The 17,241-nt window shown below is 43.5% G+C and overlaps 1 protein-coding gene across 2 annotated transcripts in view; it reads left to right on the top strand.

Moving 5' to 3' along the window:
* ERBIN (erbb2 interacting protein) overlaps nucleotides 1-17,241 on the top strand; it is a 216,945-nt gene that overhangs the window by 171,012 nt on the left and 28,692 nt on the right. For both annotated transcript variants that reach the window (XM_066602805.1, XM_066602806.1), the window contains exons 17-19: nucleotides 3,144-3,265; nucleotides 7,041-7,211; nucleotides 14,383-14,565. In XM_066602805.1, the coding sequence (XP_066458902.1) occupies nucleotides 3,144-3,265; nucleotides 7,041-7,211; nucleotides 14,383-14,565 (476 nt within the window). The remainder of the gene's footprint in view (nucleotides 1-3,143; nucleotides 3,266-7,040; nucleotides 7,212-14,382; nucleotides 14,566-17,241) is intronic.

Consider the following 17,241-nt stretch of genomic DNA (forward strand, 5'->3'; position numbering starts at 1 on the left):
TACCCTGGTGAGACCACCAGGGATCCGCTCTCATCTGTGAGAAAACCTGGCAGCAAGTGTTTAATTTCCTGATGGTGCCCCCACAGGAGAAATTAAGCATTACACAGCTCCTCTTGCAGTCAATAGACATGTCTGTGTAATGCAGACAGATTGGGTCCTCCAGTGTAAGGGGTGTTCCCAAGATTGACTTTTATCACCTATCCACAGGATAGGTGTTAAAAGCCTGATCAGTGGGGGTCTCACTGCTAAGACCTTCACCGATTCCAGCATGGGGGTCCCATGACTCGCATTTCTCCTCACACCAGGCTCAGTGCAACCCCGCAGTTACGTTGAGATTGAATTGACCGAGCATTCGTATTGCCTCTCCATTCATTTCCATGGGGCTGATGAAAATAGGCAAGTACAAGTGTTCAGCTATTTTCGGCAGTCTGATTGCAGATGCATGGGGCAATACCATGCATGCTTGACTGCCACTCCATTCAGTGTCCTCCTTACTACCAGAGGTACAGTGAGCCTAGAGAAGAAGGGGGCATGGGACCCATGTTTCCAGGATCAGTGGGGGTCTCAGAGGTGGGATCAGACTGATATCACCTATCTTATGGATAGCTGATAAAAGTCAATCATAGGAATACCTCTTTAAACGTACAGATTTATTAATACTGGCACATCGTATACAACAGGGCACATGCATTGCTAGATGAATTTGGTGTTCTTTTCCTTCACTTTCCGAAGTAGAAAAGTGCCAAAAACTTTGATAAATGAGTCACTCTCAGCCTGACTCTGAAACACCGGCCGTTATTCCCAACACATTCGTATCTGTCGGAAAAAGTAGCAGAGGGACTTCATAAATATAGCGTTTGGCCTGAAGACCATATTTCTTCAAGGTACTGCATCTGCTGGTTGTTACTGTCCAGGCTCCAGGTTTGGTATTTGAGGATATTATTGCATGGGCTGGTTCTGGCAGGCAGCTGGATACACAGTAGTTCTTGTCGAATTGTGCTTTGTTCTGGACTAGCAACCTGCTGCATTTGATCTCCCTGCCACCACCGAAAGGAATGTTAGCTGTTTACCTTGCAGATTAATCATTCTCTACCAGATGGACATGGGGAGCAGCCCTTTTATAAGCTCTGTTTTGACTTTTTCGCAGAACAGGTGCACAGTTTCCACTGACACTGTATTTTTATAATCTGCTAATTGTCTAACAGGAATTTAAGTCATTTACTGTTCTTACATTTATGTAATGCATGCGTTGTGACTGGAGTTACAGTTTGCAACTCAACCTTCAAATATCTATTTTTTGGAGGGTCACAATATACGCTGAATGGCTGCTTTATTAGAGACACCAGCCCTTTTGCGATTGGAGCTTCCCTTTATGGAACTCTATACCTATGACCCCATAATGCAGCGTAAAATCAAGCGATGACATTTTTTCTGGATTAGTTTCCATATTACAATGGAAAATCCAGCAATATGAGTGACTTAGAAAGAGGCCTGGTCATTGGTGTTGGAATCGCTGGGGCAAGTATTCCAAAAACTGCCACCCTTGTGGGGTTTTCTCATGTGAGGATATCGAGCGTATTCCGAGAATGGTGTGATTGAGGAAAAATATCCAGAAAAGGTGAATCTGTTGGACGTAACCGACTCTGACGAAAGGCATCAAAGGAGGATGTTAAGAATCATTTTGATGAAGAGGCGGTGCACAGTCAGGCACAATGCAGCTGAATATAACACTGGTGCTTATAACACTGGTGCTTCAACTTAGTGCGGATGAGCTATAACAGCAGACGACCGGTTTGAGCACCATTGCTGGCTAAGAGAAATGGTCAAGACTACAGTGAGGAAAAGCGCACAAAAATTGCATTATTGAACATTAGAAAAACATGGCATGATCAGATGAATCCAGAATTCTGTTGCATATACTGATGGGAGGGTCAGAATTTGGTGGAAGGAGGCTGAATCGATTATCCCTTTTCTCTCCGGTTGTCATTAGTTCAGGCTGGTGGAGTAATGGTGTTGGAAATTATTTTTAGGCACATCCTGGGTTATCTAATGGACGAAAAGATGACTTTCTGCAGTTCTGAAGGCCAAAGGTGGTCCAACGTGCTACTAGATGGGTGTCCCTAATACAGTGGCCTTTCACTGTATACACTGTATGTTAGCTACATTACTGCAAAATCTGATTATTTAGGTGATATCAGCCAGAAATCAAACATGTATTAGGAAGCCAGACTGTCCACCAACAGTCCACGGCTGAAATGTTCAAGCATGATTGGACATCTTTTTATCACATTGTAGATAACATTGCCAGAGATGTTTGGCATTGGCTAGGTTCCCTCTTCATGTTGATATAAATGCACACCCTTCACCAAAAGAAGTTTGCATGTTTATGAGGGAGATGTTACTTGGGGACCAAATTACAGTGGACAGTAGGTTAGAGTGTTTGAAATTGCTGGTTTCAAGGGATTGTACCACAAAGAAATATTGTTTTTAGTTTTTGTAAATCTTTTCCACACTTATAAATATTTTTGCATTTACACTTATTAAAAGAAAACGTCTCTTTCCACAAATACTCCAGGACAGAGGCGTAACTTGAAGTTTCTGGGCCCCAATGCAAAATCTGTAATGGGGCCCCAACTATAATGCTTTAGTCATAGTACTGGGCTCCCTATATGCAAAAGAGAAGCCTTATGGGCCCCCTAAGGCTCCTGGGCCCGGGTGCAACCGCATCCCCTGCATCCTCTATAGTTACGCCCCTGCTCCAGGACTAATGTTAGAATAGCGCTACCTACTGTTTCTCTTGAAGAGCCTTTCAGTGTCTGGTCCACCTCAGTAAATCCTCCAAAGTGGTCACACCTACTCAGTCTTCCTTTCCTGCAGTAACACTGTCTCGCTCTCTTATGACTTATCATTTCTTGTGATATCAGAGAAGACGCAGTAACTTCAGCGGCGGCCGCTCATCACACCCGAGATCCATTGACAGTGAGGGAAGCGAGACTGAGCAGGTGGAACAGTTACGGAGGTGGACACAGAATAAAGACTTCAAAAATATGATCTTACAAAGCCGGTGCCTGTTTTCAAGTTGTGTAAGAGTCTTGCGGTTTAAGCGATGCTGTAATGCGCACTTGTTTCTGTGTCTGTTGCAGTTATCTTCTCTTCAGACAATGAGAGCTTTAACCCGTCTCTGTGGGAGGAGCAGAGGAAGCAGCGAGCACAGGTCGCCTTTGAGTGTGATGATGACAAGGATGAACGGGATGTTCCAGCCCGGGTCAGTATTTTCCAACTTCTTGAAGTAGCCATACTATGTCCATCTAATTGTTTGTCTTACATGTAATACACATCTACTGACTGCAAATGGTAACATCCGTTGTTTATTTTTTTTTAAACAATCTTATTTTATTGAGTATATCATAGGATGAAAATGCAGGTTACATTAATATTAATGCAGGTTGAAAGACCTGGAAGAGGCAGGAACACACAGGTCCCTAACGGAAATTATAAGCTTAATTACTTGTTAACATCAAGTTGCAATTCGATTTGTATTCTTTAAGTATACAAGAGGCCATTACTTTCCTGCAATAATAATATTTTGGATTTAGGACAAACAAAACAGAAAACTAAAACCGAAAATAAATAGAGTTATAAGGTAACCGATTAAGGGTGAATGCCCACAAACGGATTTCTACTGCGTTTCCCGCAGCGGAACTCCGCAGCTATTATGTTCTATTGAGCCTAATGGCTTTCTGCCCACCAATGCTCACCTGCATAATTCTACCGTGGATGTCTGCAGCGGGAAATAATTTGCGGCATGTTCTATTTGCTGCGGATTTACGCCGCGGGAGGTCTCGATTAATATAACATTAATGAAAACTGTGGAAATCTGCATGTTCTTCCGCGATCACCTCTTCATTTACATCGCGGTACTCCTGTGACGTAAATCCACGGGCATATGTCGTGACGCTCGTGGGCATATGCCCTAAGGCAATCGTGTCTAAAAGATTCAGTCACTGTTATTTGGTAAATGAAAAAATTATCAGAATTTTCCAAATCCGTTCAATGTTTCAACTGAGGACAGATTTTTGGAAGCATCGGGGGAGTAGAGTATGCGGGGGATTTATGACGTAGTAGAGCGCATCTGTTATTTACGCCAAATATTCTACTTCCATAAGCAAAAGTTGAAGTGTACCTGAGTTTTAAAAAAAATTTTTGAACGCAGCCCAGGTATTCATTTGCTGCTGTTCGCACCCAGATTTGAGTTCTGTTTGCAGTCCACTTACAGGTGGGAGTCCTAAGCAGCTATTCTTCTAGTACTGTACTAGCTGGCACTTCCTCTCACATGCTTCTCATACCACTTTCACTTCCCATGCAGCCTTGCCTAGCCCTGCTCCAATCGGTAGCAAGGCAGCATCTGAATGCCCGCTCCTCTGTTGCATGTAATAACTAACAATGTCCCCATGACCCTGTTACTAGAGAAGCCAAATGCCTAATAACAGTCAGTGGATAGCAAAAGTGCAGGAGGGGAGACCCCTAGTGGCAGCCACTAGAAACTTGATTTTTCAGTGGTAAAGCAAATCTGTTAAGGCCCATTTAGACACAACGATTATCGCTCACAATTCCCTCAAAAGCCGTCTTTTGAGCGATAATTGTTGAGTGTAACTGCACTTACATCGTGCAGTTTTCATTATCCCGGCGCTCATCGTTGTGCTGAGAGACAACGATGAGCCTTATCAGGGATTCACAGTGAAATACAGCTGATACTGTTTCAGCTGTATCCCGCTCCCAGATGACAGGCTGAATTTGAAGAACAGAGCAGTCCAGCTCTGTTCTCCATACCCGGCACGGAGCGCTCGGCTGTATAACAGCAGGGTGCTCCGTGCAGAAAACATCTGGATGCAGAAGACAAGCTGGCACACCCCGCTTGTCTTCTGCATCCTCCGCTCTGAGCGCTCGGCTGTATGACAGCCGGGCCCTCCGAGCGGGAAACAGCTGTATGCAGAAGACACCCCGCTTGTCTTCTGCATCCTCCGCTGGCATCTTGAGCGATCATCTTGCGCTGTAAATGACACAACGTTGAAAAGTAACTTGCGTGACATCTTTTGAGCGATAATCGTTCTGTCTAAATGGGGCTTTACAAAATTCATGACACCCATTATTAGGTGATCAAACCTCGTGTGAAAAGTTAGTTTCCTTTTTAAAACACAGATGTAGTTAAACCTTGACATGCATGGTGCCATCCGGTTAAATCCTTAGTGCACTGATTGCACGGGATTTAAAGGACTCCATTGTCGGGATGGAATAAATTCTATATTAAAGGTCTAATGCAGTTACTATTAAATCTACCATACAAGAATACAAACAAACTAATGAATCTTTCTGAAGATTAGCGTTCTTTTTTACGTCTATTTCTGAGGCTGTAATGACACCAGCATCATTGCCAGTCCTTTTGGATTTTCTTGTATTCATGCCAACAAGAATAGCACAATCTGCAGGATTATTCTTGTCATCAGAAATAAAATGAACATCGACAGAAACCTCTAGTCAGTGGGATAAGTCCAGATTTATTGGTAGCCTTTGAAGAATTGCTGTTATGGCTTCATTATAAAAGGAAGCCATAGTGCCGGTGTAAGCAGAGTCTTGGCGTCATACGTAGAGATCCAGTCATGACTGTCTGCTGTCCTAGGGTGCTCAATTGGAGGTCATCTACTGGAAATGCTCTAGAAGCAATGGGGGAGAATACCTCTCCAATACAACATGCGGTAGGGCATGCCATGATTTTTTCCCCATATGCCTCTGTATGAAATTGGAGGTATACAAAGATACATAGAAGTCTGCGGCCTGTCTGGATTTGCTTCCACACCTCTGTGCAATGCTGCCGTCTTCTAATTGTTAGTGCCAACATATTCTGCAGCTCCATACGCATGATTATAATCACTCCATCTGCCTTGTCCTCATTTGGGTTTCACATTCGGATTTCTCTATATCTCTCAGACATCCACTAAGGCTCGGACAGCACGGCGCACAAGGTCGTTCACAATCTGCATGCAAGAAAATAACTGAAAATATCTCACAATGATGCGGCTTTAATGTTTCTTTAGTCCAGTTGTTTTTTTTTTCCCCTATAGGGGTGCAATAAAGTCATATTAGCAATTTTATACAGATTTAATTCCATCCTTACTATGTATGTTAAGACTGCTGTTTCATCCGAGACAGCCCTTTTCAGGATAGAGAATAACTTGCTGATCAGTGGGGGTCCGGCTGCTGGGAACCCCCAACAATGCTGAATGAGTATAGGGGTCTGAAGTGTCCTTGAATAAATGGCGCGGCGGTTCCACATACACACAGTCACTCCATTCATCTTAATGGGTTGGCCTGAGATAACTAAGCACATCGGCTATCTCCAGTTGTCTTAGTGAAATTAATGGAGTGATGGGACACCCGTATGTCTGCTACCGCCTTTCTTTCAGATTTCTCCAGATGCTCATTCTCGAGATTGGTTAGGGTCCCAGAAGTTGGACTCCACTCCCCAGCAAATTATCCCCTATCTTGTAGGCAGGGGGTAATTTGTTCTTGAGAGACAATCCCTTCTAAATATCGTCCTGAGGCCTCTCCCAAACATGCCACTTTTTGCTGCGATTACTGCTGTGTTAATCACGGTACAACACTCCCATTGATTTCAATGGGGCCTCGGAGACCTGCACTCAAACACGGCGTTTCTAACGCCATGATTTTTTAGCGCTGTATGTTCTATTTTTGCGGGATTTCTTAACGCTCCTCATCACCCATCTTAATGATGGGGTGCGTTAAAAAGCGCTGTCAAACACTGTGACATCCGTTCAGAAAGGCTGCTTAAAATCGCGGTTTCGAGCAGCGTTTAATTGAATGCATCTGTGAGAGTGGCCTTACAGATGAATGGCAGTGCTTGTAATACAAGAAGAACCTGAGTTCCCCAGAATGAGAGCCGCTCATACAGAGTAGGCAGGACCTTTTCCTTAAAGGTGACATGTAATGTAGTTAATCAATTGCATTTTATTTATTCAATTTAGGAAGGAAATTTGAAGAGATATCCAACACCGTACCCTGATGAGCTGAAAAACATGGTGAAAACTGTGCAGACCATAGTGCACCGGCTGAAGGATGAAGAGAAGGCTGAAGAAGCCAATAAAGAAATGAAGCAAAATGAGGCTCAACAGCAGATAAAGGACATGGGAGTGAAGGTAGAGACTATCCTGGACTCTGTCATAAGGAATAGCTGTATAAAACAACCTAATGATCTATTGCCAAAAGATAAGAAATAGTGGGAAATTGTCTTTAAATTGTCCTCTCAAGCAGCAAAAGACAAACTGTTTGTAATCTAGTCTAATCTACATTTAAAGGCGATTTGATGGTTCTGTGTAAAGGCCCATTTACACTGAAAGATGATAGCTCAAAATTCGCTCAATTTGAGTGATAGTTTTGAGCAATCACTTTGCATAAACTCTTAAGTAGTTAATTAGCTACTTAAGAGTTTATATGCCTGTAAATGAAGGCTCCTGCTGTATGCAGCAAAGAGCTGCTTTGTTTTCGGAGCTGTCAGCGGTAGCCACCTGAGAACTCCAAGCGGGATACCCGCTAAAATAATACTGTCAGTGGTATCCCGCTGTGAACTCAGCTAGTGGTGCTGATGAGGCTTGCTTAAAGTCAGCGATAAAAGAATAGTGCACGATGGGTGCACATTTACAAACAACGATTATTGCTCAAAAGATGGCTTTCCAGCGAATTTTGAGCGATAATTGTTGTGTCTTAATGGGCCTTAAAAAAGTAAATGCAACTGAATTGCTTACAAAGGTATATTAGGGTCATAGGGCAGATTTATCTGCAGGAGAAAAGAGGGGAGCAGTTACCTTTGGTAACCAATAAGATTCCAGCTCTCTTTTTGAAAATGAAAGAAGCAATCTGCTACAAATAAAAAGGGGAAAAATTGCCTATCAGAACCAAATTTGATATGCAGGTATGGATTATAGGGAGGACACTTTCCTACTTTCCTCTAGATCTCCACCCTCCACTCTCTGCCCAGAACAGTTTTTTTTATCAAGTTGCTAAACTTGAGAGCTATTTATATGGGCATAGTATTTATTGCTCTTTTAAGAAGTGGCTATACATGCACTTTCCATTGAAGCCTAAGTAACTTTTGGCCATTTCTGTATCTCCCATAAACTTTTGTAGAGAGGGTCACAATCAAACGTGGCTACTCCGCTTATATTTGATTGCTTTAGGGTGTCAGAGTAGCCCCCAGGTAGGATGAGGCATCTACCAAATGTGTTTGCCCAAGAGCCTCCGCCGACTATAATTCAGCCCTGGATTTAGGGGCCATTTATACTTTGTTTCTCACTACAAGTTGCATGTAAATCACTGAAAACTGGGTTTCGCTGGAACACTAGGATTGAACCATAGGCTTCTGTAGCTTACATGGAGACTAATATGGTCTTCATTTGAGCAACTGTCTGTTCATTCCCTGCAGCCAATGAAGTGTAACCGGCCCTTAATATCCTCACTTCAGTTTACACAAAACCACTTTTATTACATCTGTAACATGAATGGTAACTCTGTGACACTCCCGCATGTGTCATAGTTTGTCATTATTTCAGTCATCTGTTGAAGGTTGCTGGGATAGCTGATTAAATGTGATCATTCAGAGTCAATTAGTAATCTACTTTGAAAGATTCGCTGATGTCAAAAGATAGGCTTTTTGTCTAAGTTGGTCTCCGGAGCACAATTGGCAGAGGCCTGCTAGTATCTGGCAGGCTTCCACTTTATGCTTCGAAAATAACTGGGCTTGTACAAAATGAAGTGATTTTCAGGAGCTAACATTGTTAGGGCGAGTTCACATCAGCATCGAGGGTTCCTTTCAGAACCTCCTTTGCTGAATTCTGTTTAAAAACAGGAAGAAATACTGCAACATATTTGCTATTTTGTCCTGTAAAAATCCAGAAATCGAAAGGACCCCATTATAGTCAATGGGCTCTGTTCTGTGCTATTCATTCTTGTCGTAAGGGGGATCCATTCAGCCAGAGGTGGCCATTTTTCTTCTTCCCAAATGGAGCTGGAAGACAGAACCCCCGAGTGCTGATGTGAATTAGCCCCTTAGTGTATCTATGGCTTTTCAGGACATTGTATCGTTATGTATAATGGCCAATGCACATAGCAGACCTGTATGGCAGCACATGGAGTGCCTATAGCTCCATAATACAGATCTATATGGACTCTATGTGCCATCTCATGGCCCATTCGTGGGGCACAAAAATCTACCATAGAGATAAAAAAAATTGCATGCAAATGCAATCCTTTGAAATGATGATCCTCTCAGAGACAATGGACAGTATATATAATATATAAAGGAACTGCCACAGAAACCTGTGGTCAGTTGGAGAGGTTCTATCATAAATCCATAAGATCAAACCTCCATATACTTTAGTATAAAATAGAAAGCACACTGTGGTATGGTGGGGCCCATGGCAGTCTATGGACACGGTCTTATGGATCTATATTGTAAAACTACTTAACCCCTTAACGACGGCCCCATCGGGAAACTACGTCCTCAGAAAGTGGGCCTTAATCCTAGAGGACGTAGTTTTATGCATCCTCTTTGGATTGATGCCCACTGGCCTGAGGACGTGACAGCTCCATGCTGTCGGTGCCCGCAGGTAGCCGACAGCATGGAGCTGTCATCCCAGGATGCGGGCAGTCCCCCCCGGCATTGCGATCGGCGCTATAAAATGGATAGCGCCGATCGCAAAAAAGTAAAGAAAACAGTGTTAAAAAGTAGTAATTCAGCTGCTATGATGGATTGGATCCATCACGGCAGCTGAAAATACTCACACGGCTTGTCGGCGGTGTCCCCCGGAGATCTGGCCCTCCCGGACCCGCCGGCGGCCTTCTGCGCATGCGCGCCTGACGATGACGTCACGCGCAAGAGCCCGGGTGTCCCCGGCAAATTTAAAATCTCCTGGCTCCCGGCTCCTGAAGGTAGCCGGGAACCAGGAGGTGTTACCGGGGACCACTGTGAGCGGTCCCCGGGCCCGCGATCACCGCTATCCATTGCGATAGCGGTGATCGCGAAAAAGTCTAAAAAGTAAAACAAAAGTAAAGTTTCATCTCCCCTCATGGATCGGATCCATGAGGGGAGGTGAAGATACTCACCCCCGGTCCTCTGCGATGTCCCGGGACCCGAAATCCCCGTCTGCGCATGCGCGCCCGATGATTGACATCGGGCGCGTGCACAGAGGGGCTCGAGCCCCGGGAAATTCAAAATTGCTCTGCTCCTGGCTGCCATGTGTAGCCAAGAGCAGAGGGATGTCACCAGGGACATGATCACTGTCATCCAATGGATGACAGTGGTCATGTAAAGTAAAAAAAAAAGTGCAAAAAGTAAAAAAAAATAAATAAAAAAAGGGGTAAAAGGTAAAAAAAAAAAAGTGCAAAAAGTAAAAAAAAAGTTTTAAAAAGTTAAAAAAAGCTTGCGTTTCATCTCCCCCCACGGATCATATCCGTGAGGGAGGATGAAATGACGTACCTAAGGCCTGCGGATTTATCCGTGGACCTCACCCCAGCTTCTGCGCACGCGCCCGTCGCCAATGTGGCAGGCGCATGCGCAAAAGCCGTGGTTTTTTAAAATCTCCCTGCTCCTGGCTACAAAACTTAGCCGAGAGCCTGGAGATTTCACGGAGGGCCGCGGTGAGCGGTTCCTGATCACGTATTCGCTGTTATCCAAAGAATAATGGCGATCACGTAAAAGTTAAAAAAAGGTGAAGCTTCATCTCCCCTCACTGATGCGATCGGTGAGAGGAGATAAAAATTTTTTACCGGAGGTCTCCATATTTACACCCCGACGCAATCTTCTTCCGTGAACTTTCCCGTATTCTGCGCATGCGACCGCTGGCAAAACACCGGACACATGCGCAGGAGTCGGGGAGCCCAGGAAACTTAATATCTCCTTGCTCTCGGCGACCAACGGTCACCGTGAGCCTGGAGCAGTGACGGGTGGCCTCGTTGATCGGTCCCCAGTCACGTGAAAAAATGGTAGCGATCTACCTTTGGCCGGTCTCACATGACCGGATAGGAATTACGGATTCCGCATGCGTTTGATTAGCGGTAATACGCAGATCAATCGCATTGGATTACACAATTCCGCTCACATTAGCGGGTTGGAATTGCGTAATCCACTCGCAGAAAAGAGAACGCAGCAGGTTCTATTTTACCGCGGCTATCCGCAACATAGAGCCCATTGTGCTCCATGGTCGTGGATATACCCGCTGCCCATACGCAACTACGTTGTATACAGGCTGCGGGTACCTGCGTCATCGCTAAGCGACGGTGCGGGAAATACAAACAACAACAAAAAAAAAGTGTACTGCGCATGACCGCCCGTGTAAGTACGCAGTTATGCGCAGTACATTACGCGGCCGTACGCAGGGTCACAGCCGGGCTCACAGCCGGGATCCGCTGCGGGCCTCCACAAGCGGATTCCCCATACGGCTGCCTGAGCCCGGCGTTATTCAGACCGCTACCTGTAATACGCAATTTACAAGAAGCCCCGGGAACGCCCGCCTTCATGCAGTTCCAGGAGCAGCTTGTTGAGCGCCTTCTGTGTGAGACCGCCGCACCTCATCAAGCTTACGGAGACTCACAGAGCGCCACTTTTTACACCCCATCCCCGCCGCTGAGGTCAAAAAATGACTCCCAAAAAGCATGAGAGGAGGGGGGATACCCGGTTTTATTGCCCCATGTGCCCATCCCAACCAGCCTCCATAATTACCCGTCTTTGGCAATACTACACAGTTCACATTATTACTTTTATCTAAGATTTGGGGAACGCCGAAAAGGGCGTGGGGGGGGGGGGATTTTAGGGAGTCAATTTTTATTCCGTACAAATGAGCAATGGGGCCTGGAATTTATTCAGTTATGCCCTGCAATCCAACTGGTGTTCCCTCCATTACAGGCCTTGCCATGTTTCCTGTAAGTAGATTAGGGCCACAATGGGTATGTTTTTGAACACGGGACAAATGGGGGTATCCATTTGGGGGTGAACGTCTTCATTCCTATGTAAACTGTACAAAAAAAAGTTTTTAAATTGACAAAATTGCCAAAAAAATGAAAATTGTAATTTTTTTCTTCTGCTTTGCTGAAATTTATTCAAATACTGTGTGGTCAAAATACGCAGTACACCCCTAGATGAATTCGTTAACGGGTCTAGTTTTTAAAATGGGGATATTTGTGGGGGTCTTTATAGTTTTGGACGCTCAATGACTCTATAAGTGGGCAATGGGGCCTGGAATTTATTCCGTTGTACCCTAAAATCCAACGGGTGCTCCTTCCATTATAGCCCTAGCCATGCGTCCTTTAAGTAGATTAGGGCCACAAGGGGTATGGTTCTGAACACGGGACAAACAGGGGTATCCATTTTGGGGTGAAAGTCTTCATTCCTATGTGTGCTGTACAAAAAAAAACAGTTTTTAAATTGATACAACTGCCAAAAAAATGAACATTGTATTTTTTTTCCTACTGCTTTGCTTAGATTTATTCAAAAATTGTAGGGTAAAAATACACAGTACACCCCTAGATTAATTCGTTAAGGGTCTAGTTTTCAAAATGGGATCATTTGTGGGGGTTCTCTGTCGTTTTGGCCGCTCAAGGGCTCTACAAGTGTGCAATGGGGTCTAAATCACCTTCATGCTAAATTTCTGTTCTGAAAGCCACCGACTACTCCTTTCATTTTGCGCCCCGTTGTGACAAAAGATTAGGGCCACAATGGGTATGTCTCTGAACACAGGACAAACAGGGGTATCCACTTTGGGGTGCAAGTCTTCATTCATGTGTGTGCTGTACCAAAAAAGCAGTTTTTAAAACGACAGAATTGCCAAAAAAACGAAAATCACAATTTTTTCCTTTTGCTTTGCTTCAATTCATTCAAAAACTGTGGGCTCAAAATGGGCAGTACACCCCTAGATAAATTCATTAAGGGGTCTAGTTTTCAAAATGGGGTCACTTGTGGGGGTTCTCTTTGATTTTGGCCGCTCAAGAGCTCTACAAAAGTGCTATGGGCCTAAAACTCCTTCAAGGAAAATCTATGTTCTTAAAGCCACCGACTACTCCTTTCGTTTTGGGCCCCATTGTGCATCCAGACATAAGATTAGGGCCACAATGGGTATGTCTCTGAACACGGGAGAAACAGGGGTATCCATTTTGGGATGAAAGGCTTCATTCATGCGTGTGCTGTACAAAAAAAGCTGTTTTTAAAATGACAGAATTGACAAAAAAATGAAAATCACAATTTTTTCCTTTTGCTTGGCTTGAATTCATTCAAAAACTGTGGGGTCAAAATGGTCAGTACACCCCTAGATAAATTCGTTAAGGGGTCTAGTTTTCAAAATGGGGTCACTTGTGGGGGTTCTCTTTAGTTTTGGCCACTCAAGAGCTCTACAAAAGTGCTATGGGGCCTAAAACGCCTTCAAGCAAAATTTATGTTCTGAAAGACACCGACTACTCCTTTCATTTTGGCTCCCGTTATGCATCCAGACATAAGATTAGGGCCACAATGGGTATGTTTCTGAACACGGGAGAAACGGGGGTATCCATTTTGGTGTGTAAATCCTCATTTTCATGGGCTCTATAGGAAAAAAATATGTCTTTAAAATGACATATTTGCAAAAATATGAAATTTTATTTTTTGTCCCCTAAATTGAACTAATTCCTGAAAAGAACTGGTGGGGTCAAAATACTCATGACACCCCTCAGTGAATACACTAAGGGGTGTAGTTTTTAAAATGGGGTCATTTGTGGGTGTATCTATTATTCTGACACTTATGAGCCTCTGCAAACTTGGCTTGGTGCAGGAAAACAAAGTGCTCCTCAAAATGCTGAAAAGTAATGTTAAATTTGTACGTCCTCTAAATGGTTAAAAAAAACACAAAAGTTTTTCAAGTGTGCATTCAGAATAAAGTAAACAGATTGAAATACATATCTTATCAAAAATTTGTACAGTATGTTTGGACATATTTGAGATATTACGGTTGAAAATGTGAAAAAATGACAATTTTTTCAAAATTTTTCCAATATTGGTACTTTTAATAAATATACACAAATTATATCGGTCTCTTTTTACAATCTAAATGAAGTACAACATGTGGCGAAAAAACACTGTCAGAATCACTGGGATATGTAAAGCCTTTACGGAGTTATGCCACGTTGAACGACGCATGTCAGATTTCCAAAATTTGGCTCCGTCACTAAGGCGCAAACAGGCTTCGTCACTAAGGGGTTAATATGACCCTGTGCAGGGGCCCAAAATGACAAATGTTTCCTCTCCCAAGTTATAATGGAAATGTTTTTTTCCATTTTTGGTGTACCTAGGTTACAGAAGCTGCACCAGTTAAAAATGAAGTAGAAGAGAAAGAAAATAACATTGTGGGGAACTGCATTCAGAAGCCTTGTGAGCCAGAACCGCAGAACACCACAGCAAACTCACAACCAACTAATCTCACTAAAAACCACTGGAATGCAAAAACTGTTGTCAACCATGACGAAACACCTGAGGTACGTCGATTGTGATGGGTCGCACTATTACACCCGACTTAGACGACTTGATGCTTAATGGTTTAGGGATAGAAATCATAACTCTTATACAATTATTGCACCATATATATTGAACGATCACCGCATTAAGGGCAAGTGTTTCAAGAGTGTACCAATACTGGTTTAGCCATTGACAGAGAATCACACAGCAGCAGGACACATGTAGTTGATCCTAGAAGCGAGCGTTGGGTGGTATGTCTGTTATCTCAGCAACGTCATGCTACAGTGGACCGATTGAGCCAGCAGTAAAACGGGGAAGTTAGACAAATTTCCACAATGACCACGAGCGTCTCTTGCATTGATTGGGGTTCAATAGCCGAAGACCTGACAAGGGTGCTCCAGATGACCCAATATCATTGCCAACATCTTAGATGGGCCCAGGAAAGATGTCACTGGATCTTGCACACATGGCAGAACGTTGTTTGGAGTAATGAGTCCCACTTACTGCTGAACCATACGGGTGGCCGGATCTGCATCTGGCTTAACAGCATGAAGCCATATCCTATGGGTTATTTAAAGTGATAACACATTCCAAAGGCATTAGGCCGGATACCAACTACCCTTTTATTAAATCTAAATTTAAATTTTCTTGCTAAAGGTCAAAAATCTAGATTGCAGGCTGCCTGAAACAAATTAATACTCGCCTGTATGAGAATACAGATTTGCCCTATTTCCCAGTGACATGAGTGGAAGACTCAAACTCCCTTCACAGTATAGGAAACTGCTTTAAATATATGATTGCAATCAAGGACAAAGGATCATATATAATAAGAAAGAGGGGAAAAATCATCAGGTGAGACACCCAAATGCAGGTTAAAAAACTGTCCTAAGCTCCCTATGACCCAAGTGGAAGACTCAAACTCCCTCCTCAGTATCAAGGGGAATCACAAATATTCCTGGCAAAGGGCACAATGCATCCAAGCAAACTGTGCTAAAAACACTGCTGGTAGCTGCCAATTGGTGCAGCTATGGAATCCAGCAGGCTGGTGGTGGCAGTGTCATGGTCTGGGGAGTTTTTTCCTGGTATGGCCTTGGACCGTTGGTCATCATACCATAATTCTTGATGAATGCTAAAGGGACCTGTTAGCTGACCACCTGCACCCATATCTTCAAGAAGTCTTTCCCAACCACAGTGCCATCTTGCAACACAACAATGTTTCTTGTCATAAAACTTGGATCACTAGGGAGTGGTTGGAGGAACATGATCATGGATTCTCCACACTGCCGTAACCCCCAATTTTAACTGTAACCCCATTGAACATGTTTGGGATATCCTGGGAAGGGCTGTGAGATCTGCTTCCACCTATCTACAAAATGTGCGCCAACTGACGGTACTGCTGCAGCGGGCATAGGGCGAGTTGAATATGGAGGATGTTCACTACCTTGTGGAATCTGTTCCCTGATATCTGAAAGCCACGATCACCCAAAATGATGGATCTACCTGTTGTTCAGTAGGTGTTCCTAATGCAGTGATCATTCAGTGTATAACGCCATATAGAACACCGTCCCAGATAACTAACCCAAGAACAACTATTCTATTTGTAGCTTAAGCTCATTATGAGTCATTCTTTACCAAGAATTATATTGTATTCCGCAGATCTTCTATCTACTTTTACATAACTAGTTGTTTAAACATTCTCCCCGTGTTGTTCACAGGATGATCGCTCAGCCATGAGTCACCTACTTTACCTATATTACTTGAGAATAATGAACCATTTGATTACTTCTAACACAAAGCTCGTTGTGACGGTCTTTGAACTTGCTTTTCATCCTGTTTGACTGAGCACACAGCATGCCTGAGGGCCACCGTGTCATATTAGAACAAATTCTCATCAAAGGAGGAAATAATTGATTTAATTCATTTTGAAAAAAACATTATTCTAAGCTGTTTAATTGTAAATTCCAGTTGTTAACGGACTATGTACATGTATGTCTAAGGGCGCTCATTACAATACGGGAGATGTAGCGATGCCAACAGAACTGAAATGTGAGAAGGGCCAATTCCTGGTCTTCCAGAAATCTTGGCCAGAGATGTTTAACTAGCGGTCTCCTGACAACTTTCACTCCAACTCCCATTTTTAGGATTGAAAGCGTATTTCACGAGAGGAAGGACTAATAAGTGCCCGCTCCAGATCTTTGGCGCCTTTTACCTGGGGGAAAAAAAAAACAAAAGATCTAATCGGCATTCAGATTTTCTGCAGATTTCTGTCACAAATGAACCAGATCCAACAACAGAAATGTGATGTCTGTAGCAATATTTAGTTTGAATGTAAAATGTGACATCTGATAAAATATATAGTAGCTGCAATAAGAGATTATGGAATTACGGTCTATTTAAGACCTCTTGTGTCTGAGTGTCTCGCGTGCAGCTCGCATTGGACAGCACACAGACACCCGACCATGCGCTGTCCGATCTGCGGTGACAGTGGACATTACATGTCCTATTCTCATCTGTGATATCTCATCCTTTTCTCTGCCCTCCATCCAGAATAGGATATGCAGCAGTTTCTTTCATATATAATACCAGTCTGTTTGAGAACTCGCCCATGAGAATAGCCTCATAGACTATATTGGCTGCAATCGCTGTCTGTGAAATACACAGACATAAAATACCGTATCTGACTAAGGCCTAAAGGG

Source organism: Eleutherodactylus coqui, chromosome 5, assembly GCF_035609145.1.
Source record: "Eleutherodactylus coqui strain aEleCoq1 chromosome 5, aEleCoq1.hap1, whole genome shotgun sequence".
Classification (NCBI taxonomy): Eukaryota; Metazoa; Chordata; class Amphibia; order Anura; family Eleutherodactylidae; genus Eleutherodactylus; species Eleutherodactylus coqui.